Consider the following 27,620-nt stretch of genomic DNA (forward strand, 5'->3'; position numbering starts at 1 on the left):
TCAGCTGTTTTCTGTTTATTTCCACCATTCCATAGACTACATGTGTACTCAAACGTGATCAACTACAACACTCAGAAAAACAAAGGACACACATATAACTCTCTCTCTGACATTCATCCAGTTATATATTGGTAAAAGCTTAAAGATCATCTCTCATGTTACACCATGAGGCATTGTTTTTAAACAAAATTTCTTTGTAAAAAATGATCAGAAAATAAAATAATTTTTAATTCAAACGTAAATAATACTTTATATTACTTTGGATTACTTTCTAAATTAACTGCATTTACAGAATCAGACAGAAATAGAGAGAAACTGGAGTTGGACATTAATGTCTAACAATTTCACAAAATGACAATCTTACAATATAAATCTGCAGAAAATTTACATTGTGAAAAAAATCTCATGCTGAACCTTAAAATAGGGCCCCTGATACAACAGAAAAGTTTTAGTAAACACACACACAACAAAAACATAATTATGCCATCAAAATATGAACTCATTGTGAGCACATATGTAGAATTATATAATGTAATTAGATCAAAATCTACATAAAATATACTAAATTTGTAAGGACCATTTAAAATAAATTCTAAAAAGTAAGCTCCTTTGAAAATTTTATATACCTGGTAATATTTTCAGTTCAGACTACAGTAATTACTTACACTTTCAGAAAAAAAAAACTAACATTATTTTACAAATGCTTGCCAGTCTGTTTCAATATATATTTGATTAAATTAATAAATTGAAAAGTTTTGTTTTCAAATATAATAATGCATATTCTCAACATCAAACATAGGTGGATATTTCATGTGTGGAATGCACATAAAATTCACTGAAAAAAGACAAACAAAATCACATCAATTATCACAATATAGATATGTAAACACATGATTTTCATATCACTCACCATTCCAACTTGCAGTACATCTCTCTTTCTCTCTCTTCCCTTCTCTGTCTCTCTCTCTCTGACACGCATACACAAACATACATCAATTTTAAGTGTAATAAGATCAATAAATTATCAGTATATACAATATTTGATTATAATGAATTTTGTACATGACTTTGGTAGATCTGGCTTTCTGACAAACAGTAGATTGTGATATTTTGCTGACTGCTGTAAAATCAATGACTGTTCATGAAAAATTGTGCACAAGAATGAATGAATATGAATCAAGCATCTCCCAACAACTATATATACATAAAGAACAAACATTAATATGTATCATTATTACATTTTGTTACTTCAGGGCTCTCACACCACTTTTTGGGACTGGGGCCGGGGCCATAAAAATTGGGAAAATTAGCGACCTTTTGGGTAATTTTGGGAAAATCATAACTAGACATTACACATTAAATTCATAATATATTGAGTTTCTGGTGGTTGTTATCAACTTAATTTCTGTTTTGTAAAGCAGAGAAATATGAATTACAAGTTTAGTAACTATATATCTTTCTAAATGTTGTTTAATATTTGGGGAAGTGACAGATTGAGAAAATTAACACAATCAATTGGGAAAAAAGGTGTCTTTTTTGAATTGGGAATGGGGCCTTTGAATGGCCCCAAATATAGAGAATCGAGAGCCCTGTACTTTGAGTCTAAATCAGGCAGTCAGTTTCTTTTTTGGAAAATCATATTTGTTTTTATAAGTTCTGTACAAAAAACTGTGAAAATAGTGATAAAGCCATCAACAAATCAAAAATCATTACATATATGTACAACAGATAACACAGGTGAGTTACTATTTACATACTATACAACAATCATACTTGGAGATGTTTAGAGAAAGTATTTACAAATAAAAAAATAAAACGGGAAAAATATCACAGAAAAAAAGGATATTGGCAATGATAGGAAGATGATGATGATGATGATGGAAAAATGTGCTGAAGGTAGATGTCGTATCAAATGCCACTTTAACGGTAACAAAAATCACTCAACTGCTACACTTTACAAATCAATGTTTATATTGACTTTCCCAATCAATGTTTAGACTGACTAAAAGTAAAAGGAGCTGATAGCACTTTTGGCAACCTAAAACCCGTTAACGTTTGTAAATTCTGAAACATACTTTCCAACACATGACCAAAAAATGAGCATTGTGAAAAATCAAGATCCAATGACTAGTGAGAATTTGACATAACTCTAGAAGACAACCATGATCATTCAGATACACAAATAAACAACATGTTTCTAACACATGTCAGACTTAAATTAATGCAAAAATAAAATAAGGAAATCAACGACTCTGATTGGAATCATAAAATGTTAAAATCTTTAAATATATAACACATATACAATAGCTGTAAGTATTCTTCTTTGTAAGTAACATTGCATTGTTGAAACAGATGCAACAAATGTGTTTTTTTTTTTTTGTATTTTCATTAGCACCTTGATTTTTTGTAAGATTCATGAAGGAAGGTTAATCAATAACCCCCCTTTTCAGTAACACACAATAATCACTTCCTGTGAACACGAGGGTGGATCCCTGGGGAGTGTTCTCGATACTAGACACACATATCCTGGTTCCCAGGAAACAACACTTTTTTATGTTTACTTTTGTCCCCCTTCCCTCCATGTTCCAAGCTTTGCTTTCGATGATGGCCTTAAAAAATAATGGTTCAAATTAATAAGCTAGGAAAAAGCAGTTAATTGCAAAGGGGAATAATGACTTCTATTGAGACTTCTGTAACTTGTACAAGAACAGTATGATTCACAACTACTCACTGGACAATGTATGTCATCAAAATATTTCATAAATAGGACTTTTACATACACTTTGTACATTTCTATTGTGTCTTATTTACTAAATCAATCCGTCATCTAGTGGCTTGCCTAATTAATGATTAAAATCATGTAAAATGCCCATTTGACAGTAGTGAAACTGTACTAGTTATTGTAGAAATGATTGTCTGAGGTCTTTAACATGATCAATACTAAGCCACTGAATAAAGCATTCATCACTGCCTATATCTCTCTCTCAGGGGCCAGACTCATTTTGACCAGAACAATTGCTATTGACATCCCTGAGTTACCCAAATAGGAGTCTTGACTTCCTAGCTGTGACCAGAGCAATGGCTATTGACATCCTTGAGGTCCCATGGGACCAGAGCGCTATTGACATCCCTGAGGTACCATGGGACCGGAGCACTATTGACATCCCTGAGGTCCCAATAGGAGTCTATACTTACCAACTGTGACCAGAGCAATAGCTATTGACATCCCTGAGGCCCCATTAAGGATCTAGACTTACCAACTGTGACAAGAGCACTGGCTATGGCTACCCCTGAGGCCCCATTAGGGGTCCACTCATCATCCCCCGTTGGTAGCTGTACAATCAGTGATATAACTGCAGCCTTCTGGTGATTTAGTGGCTCATACGCAATCTGACTGGGTTTTGTATTAGTCTGGAAAAGCCAAACAAAAAACTGAAATATTATTTAACCTATTAATTATCTACTCATGAACTACAAAAAGTCTTTTGTTAGTGTGCAAATCATTTTCGGAAGTTCTATCATTTATAATAGCAAATTGTTTAATACTTTTATAAAGTTCCTGACCTTTTTACGCTTTCTGAGATCTGTTTCTTTTTTCTCTGCTCCGATTGGGTCATACTTTCTGTCTATCTCCACAGTGATTGAAGAAAATGGCCGACTTGCCATTTCTTCCATCTCCACCATCATACGCTGAAAATGATGACAAAATTCTTATTTAGGTCTGGTAAGAAATACGAGTCCCTGGAACTTTTGTATCTTGAACACTATTATCTTGAATATACATTGAAATGTCAGTCATGGTTTGACTGTAGTTTAGTATCAGACACAAATGACATGAGACCAATCTAACTTTTTCACTTTTTTACTTAGGAAGCAAGCATCATTCTATTCTTCTCTTTATATAACTTTGCACTCAGGAAATGACACAAATTATTTCAAACAAGCATTATAAAACAGTAAACAAGAATCAATGCATCACATACCTGTCTCCGGCGGTAGATGTCATATTTATGTTTGATCTTGTATAGAACCGCAGCTATAATTAACAGCGACAGGAAACAACTGAAATGGAACAAACAAATCATTACAGTCTGACAGCACTTCTAATTTATTCTCAGAACCTCTTGGAATGGATTTACAGTGAACAGACATTTAATAGCTACCCATCTGTTACTGTAAAATACAACTTTTTACAGCTGTTCTCATCCAACTCATTATACACTCAAGTAACTGTCAAGTATTGCTACACTCAAGTAACTGTCAAGTATTGATACACTCAAGTAGCTGTCAAGTATTGATACACTCAAGTAACTGTCAAGCATTGATACACTCAAGTACCTGTCAAGTATTGATAAACTCAAGTAACTGTCAAGTATTGATACACTCAAGTAGCTGCCAAGTATTGATAAACTCAAGTAACTGTCAAGCATTGATACACTCAAGTAACTGTCAAGTATTGATACACTCAAATAACTGTCAAGTACTGATACACTCAAGTAGCTGTCAAGCATTGATAAACTCAAGTAACTGTCAAGCATTGATACACTCAAGTAACTTTCAAGCATTGATACACTCAAGTAACTGTCAAGTATTGATACACTCAAGTAACTGTCAAGGATTGATACACTCAAGTAACTGTCAAGTATTGATACACACACATTGATACAAGTTGCTGGACCGAAACTTAAATTAGAAAAAACGGAATGTATATTAACTGGCTCCCTGATAAATGAATTCGCCAATGAGACAGATATTAATGGAGTTAAAATCGCCAAAACTTGTGTAAAATCTCTCGGTATTTATTTAGGGCATGACAAGGTTGAATGTTATGAAAAAAATTGGACAAGTAAACTTGGAAAACTTGAAAAAATACTAAGTGTCTGGAGAAGACGAAATCTAACAATATTCGGAAAATGTACCATCATAAACACATTAGTTATTTCTGAGATATTGTATAATGCCTTCATACGACAAAATTCAAATGTCGTCTTTTTTTTTCAAAAATGTTTCTAAGCTCATATATAACTTTATATGGAAAAAAAGAGGTAGAATTAAAAGAAATACTCTTATTGGTAATGTTGAAAACGGTGGAATTGGAATCGTCGATGTTGAAAGCAAATTTCATGCTGCAAAGGCATCATGGATTAGCAGAATAGTTAAAATAGAAAGTGTTACACACCGATTTCTTAATAATATTCTGCAACAGTACAATATCTCAGTATTTGATATTATCAAAACTAGCGAGTGTAATTTTATCGAATCCGAGTTTTTCAAAATGTTGAATCTGCCAAAATTTTACGGCAATGTGTTTACAGCATTTAACAGATGTAAAATGCAAAGAAATGCCAATAATTTAAAGAGAGACGAATTTTTAAGTGAATTTTTATGGAATAATAATCTTTTTCAATTTAATTCAAAACCCTGTGTTTTAAAAATTGGAAACAAAGTGGTATTTTGTATATTAAAGTTATATTTGACGAATCAGGGGAAATGTATGATATCAATTATTTTTTGAACAACTTGAAACGAAAAAATAACATATTATGTGAATATTATATGCTTAAAAAAGCTGTTAAAGAGTATAAACAAATTTTTGACTGAAAGTAAAACCAAACATGTATTTTTTATTTAAAAAACAGGTTTTAAAATCAATTCGAGAGATAAGAAGCAATTTTTATTGGTATGAAATTTCAAAAACCTTTATTTGAAAACAGATGGAAAAAAATATTTAATGTTCAGGATGGTTGTATATGGAAAAATATTTATAAAAACAAGATTTCAAATATGTACGAGAAGAGAATATCAGAATTTAATTATAAATTATTACATGGTATTTTGAACAACAATGTTTCTGTAAGCAAGTGGAACAAAGATATTTCTCCTTTGTGTGAAAATTGTGAAAATGAAGATGATACAAAACATCTCCTGTTTGATTGGAAAATTATTAAACCCATATGGGAAAAAGTGAGCCTTTTTCTAAAATTTGACATTACTTGGAAATTAATTGTACTTGGATTTTATAATGAAAGTAGTGAAAAAACTTTGCTTTTTAATAATTTGTTAGCATTTATTAGCTTCACTATGTATAAATATAAGATGAAATGTAGATTACAAAATGAGAAAATGTCAGAGGAAAATCCCCTTCACAGGTTGAAATATATGCTTTATATTCAAAATGATGTTCTTAGAAAGATTGGTCAGATTAGAAGTGATATTTATCATGATTTAGCTGATTTTTTGTAAAATATATATATATATATATATATATATGTGTGAGAGGATGTGTGTGGGTGGGTGTGTGTGTGTATATGTATATATATGTATGTATGTATATATGTGTGTATATGTATGTATGTATGTATATATATATATATATATATGTGTGTGTGTGTTATAATGATATTGACTACTATGCATCTTTGTATATTTTTATCTAATACTAATATCTGATATGACGTTAATATTGATGTTATGATATGTTTGTGACCTATTATGATTTTAATAAAAGAAAAAAAAAAGTATTGATGCACTCAAGTAACTGTCAAGTATTGATAAACTCAAGTAACTGTCAAGTATTGATAAACTCAAGTAACTGTCAAGTGTTGATACAATCAAGTAACTGTCAAGTACTGATAAACTCGAGCACTGCCAATTACTGATACCTGTGTTTCCAAATAAAGTTCTTGTTTACCAAAATTGACAGGAATCTTAGAAGCTTTTATATGTGTCATCAAGGAATACCTTCACTTTACCAATTTGATGTCTTTATAAAGATAACATCATGTTGTACAAAATTACTCAACATTTTTTTTTGGCTGATAAAAATAACTGCTGTTTACCCAGTAATGTTTTGCATGTGATGGTTTGAGTCTATAAAGTGAAGTACAGTAACTTGATCAGTAAATACACAGAAATAATTATTTCTCTTTGGCTAATTAAAAGTACAGAGTGTATATTTAAAGTACTTAATACCTGAAGAATGTTACAAAGAAGTGAACCAAATCTATCTTGGGAAACTGTGAGAAAGAGATCTGAAAGGAAAAAAAATTGTATTCAACTGCAGATAAATTAATGTGTTCATGATCTGATAAATCAACAGTTAAACAATATTTTCTATCTATCTTTGTCTCAATTGATTGAAATTCTTAAAAATGACAAGAAATAAGACCTTTTATAGATGTTATCACTTCAATAAACACATAATATGCCATTTTTAGTTCCCTTGAAGGAATTCTTCTGTAAAAGAGATCAGGAAAAGTAAGCCAAGTGGCATCATCATACTCTTAAAAAGGAAGTATCTAGTAATTGGTTTCAGGTGGCTGATTAGTTCTTAAATATTCATTGTAACAACAAAAATCCCCTCCCCCCAAATTCATATAGAAAATTAACATCATTTCAAATTGATAAATAGGAATCACAAGAAAACAGCATTTTAAAAACATTCTGTATCATGTAACTCAAAATTTAGGTCCAATATCTAAATTCATATTGTACTCTTCTTTTGCATGTATATTTACTTGAGGTACCTGTACTATTTCCTTGTCAAAAGAATGAGGCACTAAAAGTACTTTTCATTTCAAAAGAGTTCCAACATAGGGATTTCAAAAATGGCCCAATGACAAACCTGTAGCCAGAATGGGGTTTTAAACCCATAAACATATACAAGGAATGTAGTGTTTTCTGAGGGTCCAAACGAATATTCCCCATGGTCAAACTTGGCCCTGAAGTAATTACATGAGTGTTGTTTGACGATCATTGTCTCCCTGTCACCCTGAGATTCTACAAACAGACAAACTCGCAACTAAAACAAAGTCTGCAATACTAAGAAACTGAAGAATCATATATCAGTATAAATAAAATATCTGCTGTCTAATCCATCTGTACATTTAATATAAGAGATTAATTTTAATGGAAAACAACTGACACCAAAAGAATTGTAATAATTACGATCTGCTATTTAATTTTAAACCCTTACTTTTCTTCATTGTTATATTTAAGTAAGCTACACCAGAGCAGTTCACTTTAAAGTCCACATCACGTTCACTCTACAAAATAAATAAAGTGCATTATTAAATAATTTTAATACCATAACACTATAATAAAAATTATCTTACAATGCACACATTTTTTATGACAGGCATCTAGTACAATTCTCAATATACCCTTAATTTGAGTTAATTTCACTCAATTTTTATCTGTGATGCTACAATGTTATCTTTACAAAATATCACCGAGTCATTCTACCTTCTTTTGCAGCTCAAGCCTTTCCTCAAGACCGCCAAATCAGTTTGAGAAATTTTGCTTTTAAAAGATAGTCAAACGTGTTTCCTGTTTTTTTTCCATTTCATGTTTATTTCTAAATAATGGATTGGAGTGGTCATAAATCAATGAAAATTAAAATCCCTTTATGCAAAAATGATTTGTGTAACTTATGGCTGAGCAAAATAAATACATGTATATGATAAATGATTGAAAAACCCAAATACATGTACATGTTCTCTGTAAGGAAAAAATTAACATTTAAAAAATTGTAGAACTGAAGTAAGAATGTATTTCCAGTTCCCACATGCAACACACCAAAGGTTTGTCTATGTACGGTTCATCTATATGAAGATATACAAACTGAAAACTAGCCACTAAATAATTTATGAGTAAATTATAAGATTCAAAGTACAGTAAATGCTAATCATTACATGCATCATCAGTTTAGTCTTGGTTGTAATTGAACCTGCTCCAAAATCTTTAACCAACTCTCCCCCATCCAACATCATCAATGTCAGCCAAAGAGGTCAAGTATTATGACAGAAAAAAAGACAACAAACTGGCTTTAAATTAGCTCACTTGAACTTGTTGCATACTCATGTTAGCCTTCCGAGGACGGTATAGTAATTTATAAACATTAACTTTAGTTCAGCCTTACCGAAGAAGGGATGTTCATGAAGTTGATCTGGGTGTACGACTTGTCCTCAGATTTGGAAAGGTTAAAGGTGAATTGGTAGTCCGTTACCAAGTTATCTGGAAATTCATTTCGCATACTGTATTCATGGAAATATTATTGATTACGTATTATGGACATTTCAAATCATGCATTAATGAAAACATATCTGATTACCTACATGTATAATGGGTATTATTGGAAATATTATTATTACAGAAGAGTAAACCATATAATACCACAACACACATGTAATTTAGAAATCTTACACAAGTGCAATGTCATCTTAAACTACTCACAATAACATGTTCCTGTTTTAGGATTTCCAAAATATTTATGGGGTTCATCACACCTGAAAATACATTCAAAATGATACAAAACTATACATTTTTATCTTTCTTTAACGTTTTTGTTTTTAGCCATCAATCAAACTATGTATTATCTCAGCATAAAATTTAGAACATGAACTAAATTTCTGAATTTTCTTCCCTTCCCCTACTAACTTTTCACATTGGTCTCCGATGACTCCCCTGGTTCTACAGTAGCACGCCCCAGTCTTCCTGTCACACGAGTCTGCCTGTCCATTACATTGACAAGCTAAATATTAAAAAAAAAAATTGGTGATTTAAACTTAAAAGTGTTGGTATGGTTCATGGTTCATGATGCTTAAAGTTTTTACATTGTATTTATACATTCAATAATCTTCTCTTTTAGCTATTACATGTACCATATTCAATATAATAAAATCTTTGGTGGTTTAAATGATGTTTTCTACATTTGTTATCCCCTCACAATGAAGTTGGAGGGGATACAGTAATGCCCTTGTGTGTGTGAGTGAGTGTGTGTGTAACAGAAGTTATAATGTACATTATTGATGTATCTTTTATGAGGAGATGCTCCACTTTCCACTTGTCCTTGTTTAGATTGTACTTTGTTCACTAATGATCCTTTCTGAAGGAAAGTCCAAACACACTTGTCAGAATAATGTCTAATCGTGAAAACCACATCACTCACCAGAACAACTTCCACCATTACTGGCATCACCATAGTAACCATCAACACATCTCTCACATGACTTGCCTGAAATGAATAAACAATAAATTGTAATTTTGTTAAATTTCCAGGAAATTTATAGAACTTTACTTTAGAAGATTAAGAAGATGAAAAATTACTATAATTTACAACATAAGGTGTCAAAATTATTGTTTGAAGTAATAGTTGGACCAGAAACTGACAGTATTTTCTGTTCAGTAATTGCTAGAGCAGACACTATCAGTATTATAATGTTTGGTAATTACTGAAGGAGACACTGACAGTATCATTGTACTCAGTTATTATTTGTGCAGACACTGTCAGTATTATTGTACTTGGTAATTATTGGACTAGACACTGTCAGTATTATTTTACTTGGTAATTATTGGACCAGACACTGTCAGTATTATTGTACTTGGTAATTATTGGACCAGACACTGTCAGTATTATTGTACTTGGTAATTATTGGACTAGACACTGTCAGTATTATTTTACTTGGTAATTATTGGACCAGACACTGTCAGTATTATTTTACTTGGTAATTATTGGACCAGACACTGTCAGTATTATTGTACTCTGTAATTATTGGCCCAGACACTGTCAATATCATTGTACTTGGTAATTATTGGACCAGACACTGTCAATATCATTGTACTCTGTAATTATTGGACCAGACACTGTCAGTATTATTGTACTCAGTAATTATTGGCCCAGATACTGTCAATATCATTGTACTCTGTAATTATTGGACCAGACACTGTCAGTATTATTTTATTCAGTAATTAATGGCACAGACACTGTCAGTATTAATGTACTCAGTAATTATTGGATCAGACACTGTCAGTATTATTGTGTTTGGTAATTATTGGATCAGACACTGTCAGTATTATTGTGTTTGGTAATTATTGGATCAGACACTGTCAGTATTATTGTGTTTGGTAATTATTGGATCAGACACTGTCAGTATCATTGTATTCTGTAATTATTGGTGCAGACCCAGTCTATTCCTTACCCTCCGTCATGTTCTGACAACTGTCACACACTCCCGTCACATTCAGACACGTGCTGTGTCCATTACACTGACAATCTACAATAAAACAGGATTTTAAAAATGATTTTCCTGACAATTAATTTTATGATTAATCATTACACAATACATGCACGTAATCTTTGAAAATTCAATGCAAATTATTTCCTTATTTACATATTAAAGTACAGTACATTTAGATTTCTAAATATAAGTGAAGAATTTATTATCACATAATTTCACAAGAAGCACCACTTGCCAAATGAAATTACTCGCTTTTATTCTTATATTGCTAAAATACATGTAAAATACCTTGCTCAAAATAGTATTTGTGAATTCATATTTTCCTGTTTTGACATCTTCGAGTCATTTCAAGGTATTAAGTACTCGTGTAAAATTAGGAATCTACAGTTACGGAATTAACAATGAATGAAAGATTCTAATTATTCCTGTCATCTTCTAACCTGGACAGTTGATAAAAAACCACTGATTGGCTGGACATTTGCTAAGGTCAGTGAGCTGGTGATCAGTTTGATTGACAGGTCCTGAGGCTCCACCCTCCATACATCGACCAATCCCTGTGTTGCTGGGATCATTACACCACCCACACATAGGGTTAGATTGACAATCCTTACAAGAGTGAAGATCAGAGCATCGAGTTGCTACAAAGAGAAATTTAAGTTCTTACATGACATATTATTTTGAAGTGGCATTAATAAAACATGTATTCAACATTTCCAAAAATTTCATTGCTCAGAAAACCTGATTCTTCAAACTAAATACAAAAATGAATGAATGAATTTTAATCACTATGTTTGACTTCACCAAAGTTACCTGGACATTTAGATTTGTCTGTGGTCCATTCCATACACTGGCCGTATATAAATGTGGCCACATAGGCGTTGGTTTCCACACATTTCTGTTGGTTACTGCACCACATACATTTTTGTGATGTACAGGTCTCACATGTCTTGTTCATGTAGCAAGGTGTAGGGCACTGAGTCTTTTCTGGGTCATCAAAGTTATCAAATGTATCTGAGTCAACAGAAAAAAAAATACAAGGTAAGCGAAGAAGTTTATGACAGTTCATAAAATAAGTGTATAACATCAAGTGAGCAAAGGGACAATAATGATTCCTGGAAACTACTCACAGTAGTCTCATCTCCCTACTTATAGAATTATCTCCCTTAAAACAGATTTATCTCCCTTTCTTACTGAAACATCCACCAATTCTTACAGTGAGTCCCGATAGCATGTGAGCGTTTCTGACATTCTTTAACAGTCTGATTCCACTTGCAGGTTTTGGACTGTACACATGCCACACAGTTGTGGAAGAGAGAACACACACTGCTGTGTTTAGAGGGACAGCGATGAATGCGAGCAGACGTGATCTAAAAATCAGTCAAGTGGACTAAAAACACCTGAATGGGATCTCGTAAAATCCCTCTGAGGAGTAACACTGTGTTCACTGACTTTATGTTGAAGACCCCCCCCCCCTTTTTTTCTTTTTACTAATTTAAAAGATAATTTCTACTTTTCCTAATGACTAATACCACAAAATAATTATTCCCAAAAATCATGCAGCAAAAGACAATATCAAAAGCAACAAGACCAAAGAAAAGAGAAAGTAAAAAAAAATATGACAAAGAAAGCAAGAAATCAGTGAGATACATAAACAAGAGAAGCATGTTTGATGGTAATGATAACACGAAGAATTGAAGAAATTTAAATTTACGTCACAAACAGATGCTTTCATAATGTTCTGAAACACTAATACCCCCGTCATTTTTAAGACTAATATTTTTTTAAATTTTATCCCCATGTAAAACTTTCAACTACTTTTTGTGGCTTTACACTGACATGGGTTATTCTATTTTCTCAGTGTTAGTCAAATGTTTAAAAATCTTTAAAGCATGTAAAGCGACTTCATATGGCTGACAAACTTAACAAGAGCATTGTGACCGCCTACATAGCGTAAATAAATCCCACCCTGATAAAACTAATAGCCTACATCGAATACAGTCCAGCAATCTTAAGCTGTTCTTATCTAACATGGCATACATTCACAACCAGTTACAGGATATTAGTAGGTATAGATGATTAGGACCTACAATAAGGAGGAAAAGGGGTCAAAAATGGGGTCACCCTTGCATGTTCAGGGTAAAAATTACCTATGTATTTCAAAATAACCAACTGTGATGACTAAATCTGTGAGCAATATTAATCATTGGGAAAAAAAATTTTGATAATGAGAAGTCTTTCCAAGTTCCATAAATATTTTCAAAGGTTTACAAAGACTAATAAAGTTTACAATGGCCAAACTAATGGCTAAACTAGTAAGCTATAAAGGACAATGAAATAAAATACAGTAGATAACAAGCCAGTCCATATGCCTCTGTATATATATTACAGGTAAAAATTTAATGCTTCAATACTAACCAGTGACATTTTTCTCATTTTTGTTGTTGTCTTTTTCCTGGGAGACAGGTTTACATCCATCAGACCTCCACTGACAGTCAGGGAAGGAGTTACACCCCTGACATCTGTGTTGTTCAGAGCAGGGTTGTTCCCCCTGACTTGAGCACTGTGAAAGATCACCGGCAAACTCAGGTTGCTAAAGAAACAATAAAAAGAAAAGAAAAAGCAAACCCAAAACTAAAAATACAGCCACATAAACAAACTCAACATGCTCAAATGTGCAACAACAAAATACATATATCTAAACAAGCAGTCTAGTGTAGATTACTAAATTTTTGCGGCACCTTATTTTCTCGAGATAGTTATTTGTTATTTATGTTTCAGTTATTTTCGGTTATTCTTATAATCTTTGATAATACAAATATGCGTGAGAATGAAATTTTCACAAGCAGAGTCTCGTGTAATTATGATAAAATAAAATTATTGCGAATAAAAAGTGATTTACAGTATATATATATTGAAGGCTGTAAGGGAATATAAAAAAAAAAAATGTTTTTGGGGAGGGGGAGGGGGGCTTTATTTGATGTGACTTAAGAATAACTTCAATCTAAATACATGACAAAGTCATATAATTTTAAAAGTTAGAGGTCCTCTTTTGATAAAAGAAAAAAAATTACATGTACGGTACATCACTATTTCAAAGGATTGAATGCAGCCAAATTTTCTCCCTTTACTGTGAAGTTTCTGTGTACGGGTATAAAGAATTTTGTAAGTAAATAATTACAACACAAAGCTAGGGTAGTGTTACTCCTCAAAGTCAGGGTTCATCATCCATAATGTTTATCTCATATATATTGTCACAGTTCATCATCCATAATGTTTATCTTATATATAATATCATGGTTCATCATCCATAAACTTTATCTCATACATGTATATAATATCACATCTCATTATTATTGTCAATATTGTCATCTTTCTTTTTCCAAATTATGTACATGTAACTTATAAAACATCAAGAGTAAGCCATTAATTTGACAATGCACATACTGGTAGATCATTTTAAGGAAACTAAAAAAGTTTGTCTAACAAATCAAATTTAAACCCTGTTTGATTAATTTTCAGTTGTGTATAAATGACCTACCATCTGATTGGTATTAGAGCACTGGTCTATCGTGGTACAGTTATTGAGACACCACACACAGTTGTAGGACGTGGACAGGCAGGTGGGGCACGTCGTGAAGGTACCACATTGCTTATCACCACCTACACAGTTACAATATATATTGTACATTATCATCTGGTTTAATATTGATCTAAAACTTTACAAAGAAAGGAAACTAATGAATGACAATTGTCCGAATGATTATTGCCAACATTTATCAATAAAAGATTTTCCATGAATTTATACTTTAAAAAAGTACAAAACATGGTCATTACACATCTAAAACAATACCCATTATACAATTTGAAGTTTATGAAACAATAAAAAATTTTACCCATCATTTCCTACAGCAAGTATTTAACAGTGTTTACAGATGTATTACAAAATAAAACTTTACCTCTAATGGTTATTTTTATTTAAAACTTGAGAGATCTTACCTCCACTTCCATTTAATGTCTTTTTTTCTAATTTGTTACAATTAATTTGCTAATGTTTTGTACAAATGAAGCTGTAGGGGGACCTACCTTCCGTGGGGTCACACTGTTTTTCCTCAGCTCCGACCACACTGGGGTCAAGGTCAGACAAGGACAGACATCGCCCCTCTGCCCACACACATGACCTTCCCTGTACTGATTTCAAACAGTCCTCTTTTGATATGTGATAAGAGCAATTCCCTGTGGAAGAGAAGTATAGTTGAACCTCTTTTAATATTCTCTCAAAAGATTGTCTTAAATACTGTAAAAAACATATGATCCTGAATGACTTTTATTAAATATAATTATTTTTTATATTATATAATGTCACAATTACCTCCTAGTCTTTATCTACTACTATTTTTGGTAGTTAATGAATGCTATGATTTACCTGGGGACAGAAGAAGAGCATTGGGCTCCATGACTCCACTGAACCCTCCCAACACCAGCATCTCTGTTCTACCATTCCTACAGTCAAAAAACAGACAATTACTGTAAATCATATACAGTCAAACCTCATAATCTCAAAATTCCATGGGACTGGAAAAAAACCTTCAAGACATCTGAGGACTTGAGATATCGGGGATAAAATACATAAAGACTTCCAAATTATTTTGACATATCCATGGTATTCGAGATATAGGTGTTCTGGATACCACAGTTCAACTGTATTTTGTAAGACTTTAATTTTTGCAAGACTTCAATGTACATGTAGCATTCACAAAATACATGTCTGTAATATTTCTATCAGAATTTATACTGACAATTTTATTTTCCTGTGAAGAGTGGGACATAAGCAAGGTAAGGATACATCAAGATGTTTAAGTTACCCCTCAGTAAAGTATCAAAGTGGAGTTGAATCAGTGGCATGCATAGCCTAAACTTAATACAGATTTATTATTATAATTACTGCATCTACAATTACAGAATAAGGAAACATCATCAAACCATCAATACTTATACATGTACTGTATATATGTACATTTATATAATGCAATTGCAGGGAAATTTCTCAATTGTCCAATGACCATTTGAGTTAAAAAAAAAAAAGGTCCTTGGACTATATACAATGCATTAAAACTTTTTTTCTTCCAAAAAATCTTGAAATAAATTAGCACATCGTTTTATCTAGCAGATAAAAGTCACTGTATTAGACAATACATGCACATGTTCATGTATTAAAAAAAAAAAAAAGACTATAACAATGTTCTGTTTTTGTACTACTGAATTTCTTTGTCTAAGCTGATTCTAACCTACATGTACAACCTTTGGTCAAGAATGACCAAGTGTCTTGAATTTAAATTTCAATAACATAGGCAGGGGTGCTTGTTTCATAAGTGATCCCCATACAATCCCTCGAATTAATTTTTGGGTTATTCTTCAGAACTCACCTCTGGACAGTGACTGCCGAGTGACCATAACGAGCACCGTGTGATGCTAGTACAGAAGAGTTTAGCAGCGACCACTTGTTACACTCTGAAGTTAAAAAAAAAATTAATGTATACATACATTTACAAATTCTATTACATATTCAAATTGTAATCTCTTTTAGAGCAATAGGTTATAATTCATCTATAAATAAACAATGAGTCAATTTAAGTAGTGCAGAAAGTGATGATAATATAATAAAAGTTGATGTTTACAAGCATTAAACATACACTGTACTGAGTCACTCTCTACCATCAGCTCATACACTCACCTCTGTCGTTGGCTCGCATATATCACAATGATAAGCACGGGAAATAGAGAGTTTATATTAATTCATGAGCTAATGTTTGTCTTTTAAGGTAGATATTTCCTAAATAGATATAGAACAGTACTATTAGTTTAATTTGAAATAATCCTTGGAATATCATGTTTTCTACTTTATGTCAAAAATTTTGACGCGAGCCCATTGCAGAGGTGTCTGAGAGAGGAACGAACAATAACTCTGCATAGGAGATTGGTACGGAGTAACACAGAATCAAGTATCAAAGGCAGTGTTGTTTTAATTTATTCCTGAATGTCAACATGACTTACTGATGTCGTACTGTAAAACATCTGGTGAGTAACACTTGGCCCCGAGACTGATGGACGTGTCGTTATGGGTGTTTCCTCCGAACACAATCATCATTCCATCAATAATCACAGCCGAGTGAAGATAACGGGGAAGCTGGTTACGACGTAATTTTATCCTATTTTAAAATACAATAGTTTCTATTAACGAGGTTCGCTCCTGAGCTTTTGAGCAGATTTTTATCTTAACCTATATTTCAAAAATTCTGCATAATGTTTTAATTCTTACAATAAATTTGGATTCTACAATGCCAATTTAACTATATTCAGTTAAAACTCCATGATTAAATTCAATACCAAAAGCATTGAATGAGGAACTATATTTTGTGGCGGAAGGTTTTTTTTAGAAGAAAATGATCATTTTTTCTCTTTCGAAGTATTAAAAGTATGTTAAGTTTGGATTCCTATTTTTACATACAGTCTGCACATATAGTTATTTTGTGCAGTGGGTTGTTTTATACTGGTCCTAAATTATCTATTAAATAAACTGTCATGAATTCTATCATCATATTTGATAAATATAGCAAATATATTGTGAAAATGAAGAAAAAAAATAGCCCTAATTTAAGCTTAAAATTAGCACTATTTTGGGAATATCTAAAAATTAACATCACAGACTCCAACTTTTAATATTCTTTTATGAATATATACGATATTTTTAACCATTCTTCTTAAATTCAGTAAAATGTCATTACTTTTAAATGATTTTTTTGCTTGTTAAATTTTTAATGCCAGAAAAATGAAAATGTTTGAGTGCAAAAAGGTCAAATAATTGAACATGCGGAGTAATTTGAAAATTTCTTCGTTGTCACAAATTTTAATGTGTCTATTTAAGATGAAATAAGACTGTTTTTGTTCCCATAATTTATTTGAACAAAAAATATTGGAGGAAAAACTTTGAAAATTGATGTATATGTAAGACGTATTTACAGTGCAAAAAGGTCAAACTAAATGCTCTGTAGTGCCAAAAGAAGTGCATTGACCCCCATTTTTTGTTTTGATTTTTAATAAAGCTATGTGTATAAATTCTAAAAATATACTTGGTAAAAAATTCTCATTACTTTTGATGGCAGGATTCAACCTCCTTAAGTTATCACACTTGGATACCATCTAAAGCACTGAAATGTACAAAATGAATTACCCATCTCCCCCCCCCCCCCCCCCAAATAAACCCCAACTCACCAGGTTCTTGTAGCTGGTTCAAATGAGTACAGCTGATCTGTAAGATCATAGTTAGAGGTACTGCGGGCATGATATCCTCCGTAGATATAGATCTTATCAAGGGCGGGGTAGTAAACACTAGAATGGCCATATCCTCCCTGGACCAGAGCTCCTCTTGTCCTTGGCACGCTCCAGCTTTCATTTGCTATAATTATTTCAATCATTTTTTAATTTTATAAACACAAAGAAACCTGCAATTACTACAGTGAAATTTATTTTCTTAAACAAGAGATATATTATAATAGTCATCATGAATTGCCAGAATTGGAAACCATTCACTAAAGCTTATTACACATATTTTACAAAGCTCCATCTAAGTTTCTAACAAGAGACTAACAATATTTTGTTCATTGATGCATGGTTCTTAATGACAATGAAATCTCTTGTTTGAAATCCTAATCACCAAATGTTCTTCTACAAGATTAAAGCCCTCCATCCCCAAACAAACTCATATACACAAAGATTCTCCTACCTATATTGAGGTACACAGACAATAAGCTAATATTTGGTCTCACTACACTCAATGTAACAGTCAACAGATTTTCATCCACATTTAGTCTAACAAGCCAAAGTTAATTAAGATCTAAAGACATTATACTCCTGACTCTTGCACTTTGTCTGCAATTAGGATTTAAAAGCAAACAGATACCAACCCAAAACACTGACTTAACCTACAAGGTAAACGTTTCCTCCCCTAACACAGTGATTTTATGTATCTAAGCAAGACCAACAGGGTAACAGGTGCCCTACACACTGATGTCCACACCCTCAGTTAGATTTTACAAGCTAATACTAGTATACATATGACCAACATATAGGCATCTCTACCAGCAGTTAACAGTCAAAGAACTACAAGCTCACTGGTGCACTACCTACACACAGGTGCCCTTATCTATATAAGTTGTAAAAGTTTAATGATACCCTTCTCTCACACACGTCCTCCTCACTTACAGGTGCCCTACTTTACATTCAAGTTCTACAAGCTAACAGGTGCCCTCCCCATACAGGGATACATATGCATGATCAGTTTGTGAGAGGACTAGCTAAGAACTTGCCTCTAATTCCACATTGACAGTGAAATATGTTCTAAACAGAGAATGATAGATTTCTGCCCCCCCCCCCCCCACACACCTTCCAAGTCAGAGGTATCCATCCATATCTACCTGCATACAGGTATTCTTACCTATATTGTATTCCTGGATTCTATTCTGGTAGCCATAGATTGGACTGTAACCAAAGAGAACATACATGACTCCCTTAACAATATGAGCTGTATGTCCTGCTACTCCCATTGGTATAGGTACTGTACTGTTGTAACGCTGTACCGACCAACTCAGTGATGTGGTATTGAATATCCACAGATCTCTTGATGTCACATTCCCTTCCACTCCTCCAAATACGTACAGCTTGTTCTGTAAATGTTTAATCTGACCATTATATCAAAGGCTTTGTTTATAATCTTTTACAACCAAATAACTGATTATTTCTACAAACTTATCATATTTCTACAAACTTAGCAATAGCCTGCAAAACTACAGCTCTATAGAATCCAAACCATTTCATAACAAACTTATATTTACACTTATCTAAATCCTGCAAATTCAAAACAGGATGAAATACAAATGTCTACATTAATTTCTGAAAGAAGAACTTAGAGAGACAAATTTACAGAGATCCATTATAAAGTGTAAAGTGTAATAGAGATTGAATGACCAAAGAATGTAATAGTGTAATGTAATGCAATGTAATAGAGATTGAATGACCAAAGTCACCAAACTGTGTATATAACTTACCTGATAGGCCACCATGGAGTGTCCGTACCGAGGAGGGGGACTCTCTAATGAAACCGGATTGACCACCTCTAAATCATTGGATGATGTTTTATACCTGCAACAGGATGAACAAATTAATCTTAAGTACAATTTAATGGGATGATGCACTGAAGTGACAAATTAATCAAGATCAAGAGGCAATTTCATGGACTTGATTTCATTGCTACATTTGAAGCCAAAATGTTTTACAATAAAATCTGATTTTGATCTACTTACTTAACAAGGAATTCTTGAGACTTGTTGAAGAAGTATCCGCCAACTAAATATATATCCTCCCCGATGACTGCCACCCCAGAAGACACACGGGCTAGGAGATCATTTTCTAAGTACTTAAGTCGCCAAGAGGCCTTATCAGCTGTCAAACTGCAGTCATCACCTGGAAATTCAGTTGTACTTATATTTAAGAAGGTGCTTCATATGTTTTACATACCATGTGCATGATAATAAATACATGAAAGTGCTATAAGAAAAATGAAGATAAAATCATTTACTTTACATATTTCTCCTTGTAAAAAAATTTCATAAACACTCATATGAATCCGGTTCAGCTCTTCTGTGTTTTATGACTATCTATTTTTACCCCCCCCCCTCCCAAAATAAAAGATAAAGAGCCATTAACCACTAAAGAGCTGAACTGCATTCATATCATAAACTGTTGTTTCTATCCAAAAATGCAACACATCCATTACCCTGCCATAAGACAAGACAGAATACAGTAAATAATCCCAAAACCTGTGAATCCTGCGTGACATTGACATTGATTGTTGAGACAGTCCCCATTGAGGGAGCAGTTATTGGGACATATGATTTCTCCACAGTTCTCCCCTAGGTACCCCGAGTAACAGATACAGACGTCCCCTGAGCAGTTCCCTCGTCCTGAGCAGTTCTTAGGACAACCACCAGTCCTAGGAATATAAAAAATAACAACAATCATTTAATTATTCATCACAAGACCTGAAAATTTCAATATTTTGTTAATAAAAATCAGTTTTTGATAGATTTTATAATAAAAATAAACTTTGATTGATATACATACAGATCAAACGGGTTAAAATTTGAAATATCAAGCTAAAAAATTATTCTTACATTCAAAATACAATAAGTCATAAACTAAGTACTCTAGTTTAAATGCTGGGAAAGTGACTATATATGTTTAATGAGCTTTTGTGTCCATATTTTTTTTGGTGGTGGAGGGAGGGGGGGGGGGGGGTGCTTCCTACAAAAGACTGTTAAATTAAGAGAAAAAAAATATTGATGCAAATTTGTTGATCTATATAATGTATTTACCTGTACGTAATATTAAACCCTGACATGTTGTACGCTGCATCACTGTAGAAGTACAGATAAGCCTTGCCTGAGCTGGTTCGGATCTCTTGTAGTTCAGTAGTGGACGTGTAATCTTTATGTATTAAACCACTATAATGATAATTCAGTAAGAAATATATATGACAGTAGAAAATTATCACTTATAAAGCATTCTACCAAAGCCTTGTCTTTACTTTGAAATAAGAAAACAAAATAAAAAAAACTTTTTTGTGTCTGGTCACCTGAAAGCTGCCAGTAAGGGAGAGAAGGCAGAGTCCCCGTCGTAGATATAGAGGTGGTCCCAGCCACACTCCGTGGAGAACTGATGGAATTGGAACCACAAAGAGGTGTTCTCATGCCCCGTGTCTACCAACCACGTACATTTATTGTCCTCAGAGTAGTTACCGTGACCATCAGAGATTATTCCATCTGTATTTTGTAATCTATAAGAAGAAGAAGATTTAACATGCATATAGAAAAGATTTTATTGTTAAAGGAAACTCAAGTAAGAGCATAAAAACTTGATACATGTATCATGATTAAAACAAGAGGCCCATGGGCCACATCGCTCACCTGAGTAACTTTAGTCATGCTGTTCTTTACCAGATTCCCCCCCCCTCCCTTGTAATACCTATTGTGGCCCCGCCCTACCCCCAGGGGTCCTGTTTGAACAATTTAGAATCTACACTACCCAAGGATGCTTCCACATAAGTTTCAGCTTTTCTGGCCCAGTGGTTCTTGAGAAGAAGATTTTTAAAGATTTTTCCTATATATTTCAATGTAAAACTTGGATTCCCTATTGTGGCCCCACCCTACCCCCAGGGGTAATGATTTTAACAACTTAGAATCTACACTACCCAAGGATGCTTCCACATAAGTTTCAGCTTTTCTGGCCCAGTGGTTCTTGAGAAGAAGATTTTTAAAGATTTTTCCTATATATTTTTATGTAAAACTTGGATTCCCTATTGTGGCCCCGTCCTACCCCCAGGGGTCATGATTTTAACAATTTAGAATCTACACTACCCAAGGATGCTTCCACATATTAAGTTTCAGCTTTTCTGGCCCAGTGGTTCTTGAGAAGAAGATTTTTTAATGACCCCACCCTATTTTTGTCTTTTCTTGATTATCTCCCCTTGTAAGGGGACTTGGCCCTTTATTTTAACAATTTAAACTCCCCTTCACCCAGGGATACTTTGTACCAAGTTTGGTTAAAATTGGCCCATTGGTTCTTGAGAAGAAGTTGAAAATGTGAAAAGTTTACAGACGGACGGACGGACTACGGACAACGGGTGATCAGAAAAGCTCACTTGAGCTTTCAGCTCAGGTGAGCTAAAAAAGCTTTTGATTTAACATCAACTGTAGGTAATAGATTAATTAGCATAACTATACATAGGAGCTCTTAATGATTTAAAAATTAACTTCTTATGGCACCATTCATGACTTCCACTTGATGGATAGCACATAATTTTAAGATATGAATTTAATTTTTTGAGAATTCATGAGGACATGACCTACTACGCTTCAAGCCGGCATATTTCATGAAGCACGTTAGCACTTCATGATAAATATGCAGGCATGAAGCATTGTAGTTCATGTACCTCATGAATTCTCAAAAATTAAATTCATATCTTATATTCACATTATTTTTCCGATGACTTGACACATATTTTTTTGTCATTCAATGATCATCTTTGAAAAAAAAGTTTGCACTATTTTTTGTCTTCAATTACATCACAATGGAAAGATTCTTACTCACCCCAAGGTAGTTTATGAGAATGTAAACATTTTCTAATTTGCAAACAATCTTAAGGAAAAAATATTTGGAATTGTAAATATATAATCATAAAAGATAACAGTACACATAAATTTTGGATCAATCTTCTTAGGTATACTTAAGATGAAAAATCACAACTCCATAATAAAACCTAAAAATCAATACTTTTGCTGCTTGACACAGGTCTACTCTGAATTATTCAGCCTAATCCAATAAAACAGGCCACGTTAACTTAATCAGTTAACACTGAAGCAAATTATATTCATCCTTATATAACAATATAATGACAGCATTGGAAAACAGTTATCTGAAGAGTTTGATTAGAGAATTTACAACATTATAAATGTCATGTTATTTACACAACCTGACGTTAAGTTTTATTGTTTATTGTTCATGTTTATTGGAGGAATAAAAAAAATCTCCCTCAATTTAAGATGGTTCCATTTAGTGTGATAGTTTAATTGAAAAATTATAGCCAAAAAAGAAAGCTGCTAAAGTTTTTCCTCAATTGTAAGAAGAATTTAAGTGTGTGATACTACATTTCCTCGGTCTTTCTTTATTGTTTATTACCCTGTTGGTTTCAGTATATATATGAGATCTATAAGATAGCAGGTAGTATATTTCCCTGTTACCCTTGTTCTAGACAATGATAAGATCAATCAGTAAGATCACAAATGTTTCCATTAATGTTACACCAGGGATGGCATCCATTACTCTCAAAAGTAATCGATTAAATTACAGTTACTAACTTTGAAGCTGATTAGTTATTTTTTAAAGTAATCAATTACATCTGATTACTTTTACATCATGTAATCATGATTACTTGTGATTTCTTTTAATTAAATTAATTTTTTAAAAAGTTTTTTTGTTTTGTTTAACATTTGGGAAAAAGCATTTTTTTTTTAATCATCATTTACATTTTAAAGGTTGAGTTCAGACAAAGTCTGGTTACATGTACTTACATAGATGCTTGAAATGATTTATCTGATCATCTGATTTCTATCTTATATACCAGTAAATATCTGTGTTATTGTTGAGGGGTAAAAAACAAAAATATAACTAATTTACCAATCAAATTGGACAGATAAAGGGATTCAAAAGGGAACTGTTATATATGTAATTGACTATTTAAGGAATAACTGTCTGATTTTTTGGTTTCAAGATGTGATCAATCGATTGGCTTGCGTGATAATTTGCATAAACGCCAAAGGCGTTTATGCATAAAATTATCACACAAGCCGATCGATTGATCATCGTCATGAAACAAAAAAATCTGACAGTTATTCCTTATTTTTACATGCTCTTGAATTCACGTGCTACAAGCCCCACTTCTGTCTCTATTTGTCCCGCCCCACACGTGATTTTTTTTTTTCACCACACCTATGGATGAAGCAGTAGATATATGTAGAAATAAAGTATTTTTACTATTTGAAATTTTATCTCGGGCAAAGACATTGGAAATGTAAATATACTGATATGAATGACAGTTACACACATATAAAAGTGTTGACAGATATATACTTTTACTGATGTTATAGAAAAGTGTTGGCAGACATTTCAATTATCTTGATATTTTGTTTTGAACTTAGACAAAGTGGCCCAAAAATCTATAGATGCCTCTAGTTACACTTTCTTTACCTGTGTAGAGAAGTCATTTGGTTAAAAAGGACATTAGCTATCTAATCAACATCTACAGACATCTTTTTCTAACATCCTCCGTGTGCAGTTATTGCATGATGATAGAAGTCAGACTGACGGATAGATACAAGATTAAGAGATTACAGTAAGGAAACTAGATTTTGATGCAGGTGCATCGATTTACCCAAATGGACCCAGATGGGACCAAATGGTACCCAAATGGAATATCAAATATATATTGTCATATTCTCAAGTTGTTACTTATTTAAAATGATGAAAAATAATAAACTTGTAAATGGAGAATATTAATTATTCATTTCTAATTTTGTATTTTAAAATACGAATTATTTTTTTTTTCTATTTGTAACAACTTTTGCATATCATTGAATACAAAATTGAAGAATTTCATATTAAAGTTTATATACTGTATACAGTGAAATTTTCAGCCCCCGTTTTATTTTCGCCCCTTTCGCCCTAGACACAAGTGGGCAAATTTAAGACGGGGCAAATTCAAAGAAAAAAAGTATAATTTCTTAAACAAAAATGTGACTGGGCAAATTAAAACGGGGTAAGGTAAAATTGTCTGCAAGTGTGAAAGGGCGAAATATAACTAGGGACGAAATTAACCCTGTATACAGTAGTTTTCATGGCTGTAGGAAAGGGGGGGGGGCGCCCCATCCCCCCAATAATTTTGCCGAGGTATAGAATACGATAGGAAATGAATTCGTATTTTAAAATACAATATTAGAAATGAATAATTAATACATGTACTCTCCATTTGCAAGTTCATTATTTTCATCATTTTAAATAAGTAACAACTTGATAATACGATAATATATATTTAATATTCCATTTGGGTCCATTTGATTTCCATTTGGGTCCATTTAGGTTTCCATTTGGGTTCTATTTGTGTCCATTTGGGTAAATCGATGTGCTGTTTTGATGCAGGTTCTGAAGAAATTTAAACTATTCATGAAAAAGACAGCTCTAGGCTGTAAATTTCAGAAAGTCATGTACAGCATTGCTAGTCTGATACAAATTCCCTGCTCAAAATAATTAACTAATACAATCCCTGATTGCTGAAAACGATCATTAGTTTAAAAAAAAAAAAAAAAAAAAAAAAATGACTGGTTTGACATAAGCAGGCTTTCTTAATATTTCAATATCTTTGAACAGTCAGGGGTGAGACTGAAATCCGTCACTTTTAAAATGATGATTTTTAGTCATAAAATAAAATTTTTATTAAGACTAAAACTTGTCATTTTTAAGAAAATGACGAAAAACAGTCATAAAAATTTAGAGTGTTTCTAGAATACCGAGTTACCTCTCTTTGAAAAATGTTAGATCCACCAACCGAAAAAAAGGACAAAAAACATCGTAAACAAACTTCATTTCTCTAATACAGTTGACTACAATACTAGTTATGTTGACAGTACAAATTTCCCAAGCAAAAATAAGAGTGGAAGCGTTATTTGTCAATTTATTTGCATTAAATAGGAAAGAAGACGAAAATGACGATATTCCGTCTTTTTTCAAAATGGAGGGTCTGGGCGCACTGAAATATCTCGATTGTTTTACGGGGCGCTTTACTTTTTTTATGGCTTTAACTTTTTGTCGAAACTTTTCTCTACAAGTACGTATTCTTTCAGATGGTGCGCTATATGTTTTTATAGGGCTAAAAGCCATGTAAAAATGGCGAATTAGTTCTACCAAAATTCGACATTTTACCGCTAAATAATAACTTTCACCTTCCACGTTGATGTTCTAAGGCACGTGGTTGGCAGTAATAAGTGACCCAGATGAAATGAAACTTGCATAAACACTCTTCTTTCAGCGGTGAATTCAAATTTCGCTTTTATGTAACCAGGATAGAAGAATTAAGTTGAAAAAGAAAATATGACAATAGTAAGTCATATTGACAAAAATGACGAAAATACGTAGTTAGTAAATATGACGATTATCCATCTTTTTTCAGAAATGACAGATTTAAGTCTCACCCCTGACTGTTGAATTCCCTCTTTGACTTTTATATTGAAAATGTTTCACTCTTTTTTTCCACTTGGCGAGCAATGTCTTGATGCAGTTTTCACAGAAAAAAGATAATAAAGGCAAGGGTCCTTTATGTGGTCTTGCAGATAAATTATTTCAGAAGAAAATGAAAAGAGACACTTTCCCAATTACGGGGGGTATCATATGCCATGAAATTTAGGAGTTAAGATACCTTGTGTTATTAAAGTTTGTGGCAAAAACAAGTACCTGTGCCACAGAACCAACGTTTAATGACATTTTCTATGAAAACATGTCCAGTCTTATTTGAGATCGCTTAAAATGTGGTGAAGATACTTCAGTGGGACAACAAAACATTTAGTGCTTACTTGGCAGTTATATTGGTAGTAACACATCGGATCCAGAAGTTGAACTAATATTTTTGCCCCTTACATGTGAGAAAAAACAATCAGGTGGACTGAGAGAATTAAACAAACCCACTGCAGGTCGAAGTCATTCGACCCATAAGTACCGTTCATTATTTACCTGATTCTGCCAGTACAATGTTTACATTCAGGTGGAGACCAGCCTACGTCACACACGCACGATCCATTCACACATCTACCCTCAACACAGTTAGACAATGAACATGTATCCACTTCTGTGTATATTGTCTGGACAGTTAAAACTAACACAATTAAACACAAATACAAATAGCTCTGTGTTAGTTTTCCTTTCTTCTTGTCCGCCATCTTGTCA

General features: G+C 32.9%; 1 protein-coding gene across 2 annotated transcripts; it reads right to left on the reverse strand.

The window, feature by feature from the left end:
- LOC133194298 (attractin-like protein 1) lies at nucleotides 1-27,620 on the reverse strand. Of its 2 annotated transcripts, none has more exons than XM_061330289.1 (28): nucleotides 27,408-27,620; nucleotides 21,706-21,906; nucleotides 21,446-21,574; nucleotides 20,891-21,063; nucleotides 20,375-20,534; nucleotides 20,120-20,213; nucleotides 19,510-19,738; nucleotides 18,288-18,471; nucleotides 17,070-17,224; nucleotides 16,442-16,526; nucleotides 15,442-15,518; nucleotides 15,102-15,251; nucleotides 14,557-14,678; nucleotides 12,232-12,385; nucleotides 11,829-12,029; nucleotides 11,459-11,656; nucleotides 10,980-11,054; nucleotides 9,950-10,015; nucleotides 9,439-9,532; nucleotides 9,235-9,287; nucleotides 8,921-9,015; nucleotides 7,976-8,045; nucleotides 7,625-7,779; nucleotides 6,973-7,031; nucleotides 3,984-4,062; nucleotides 3,565-3,690; nucleotides 3,258-3,411; nucleotides 1-2,609 (listed from the first exon to the last, which is right to left on the reverse strand). In XM_061330289.1, exons 1-28 carry the CDS (start codon nucleotides 27,611-27,613, stop codon nucleotides 2,512-2,514), a joined length of 3,642 nt encoding a protein of 1,213 aa, XP_061186273.1. In that variant the 5' UTR covers nucleotides 27,614-27,620; the 3' UTR covers nucleotides 1-2,511. The 2 variants fall into 2 exon arrangements, with proteins under 2 accessions (XP_061186273.1, XP_061186268.1); XM_061330284.1 differs by lacking the exon at nucleotides 12,232-12,385 and adding an exon at nucleotides 13,434-13,608.

Source organism: Saccostrea echinata, unplaced genomic scaffold, assembly GCF_033153115.1.
Source record: "Saccostrea echinata isolate AGI-Se365-2 ecotype Australia unplaced genomic scaffold, CSIRO_AGI_Sech_v1 ptg000001l, whole genome shotgun sequence".
Taxonomy (NCBI): Eukaryota; Metazoa; Mollusca; class Bivalvia; order Ostreida; family Ostreidae; genus Saccostrea; species Saccostrea echinata.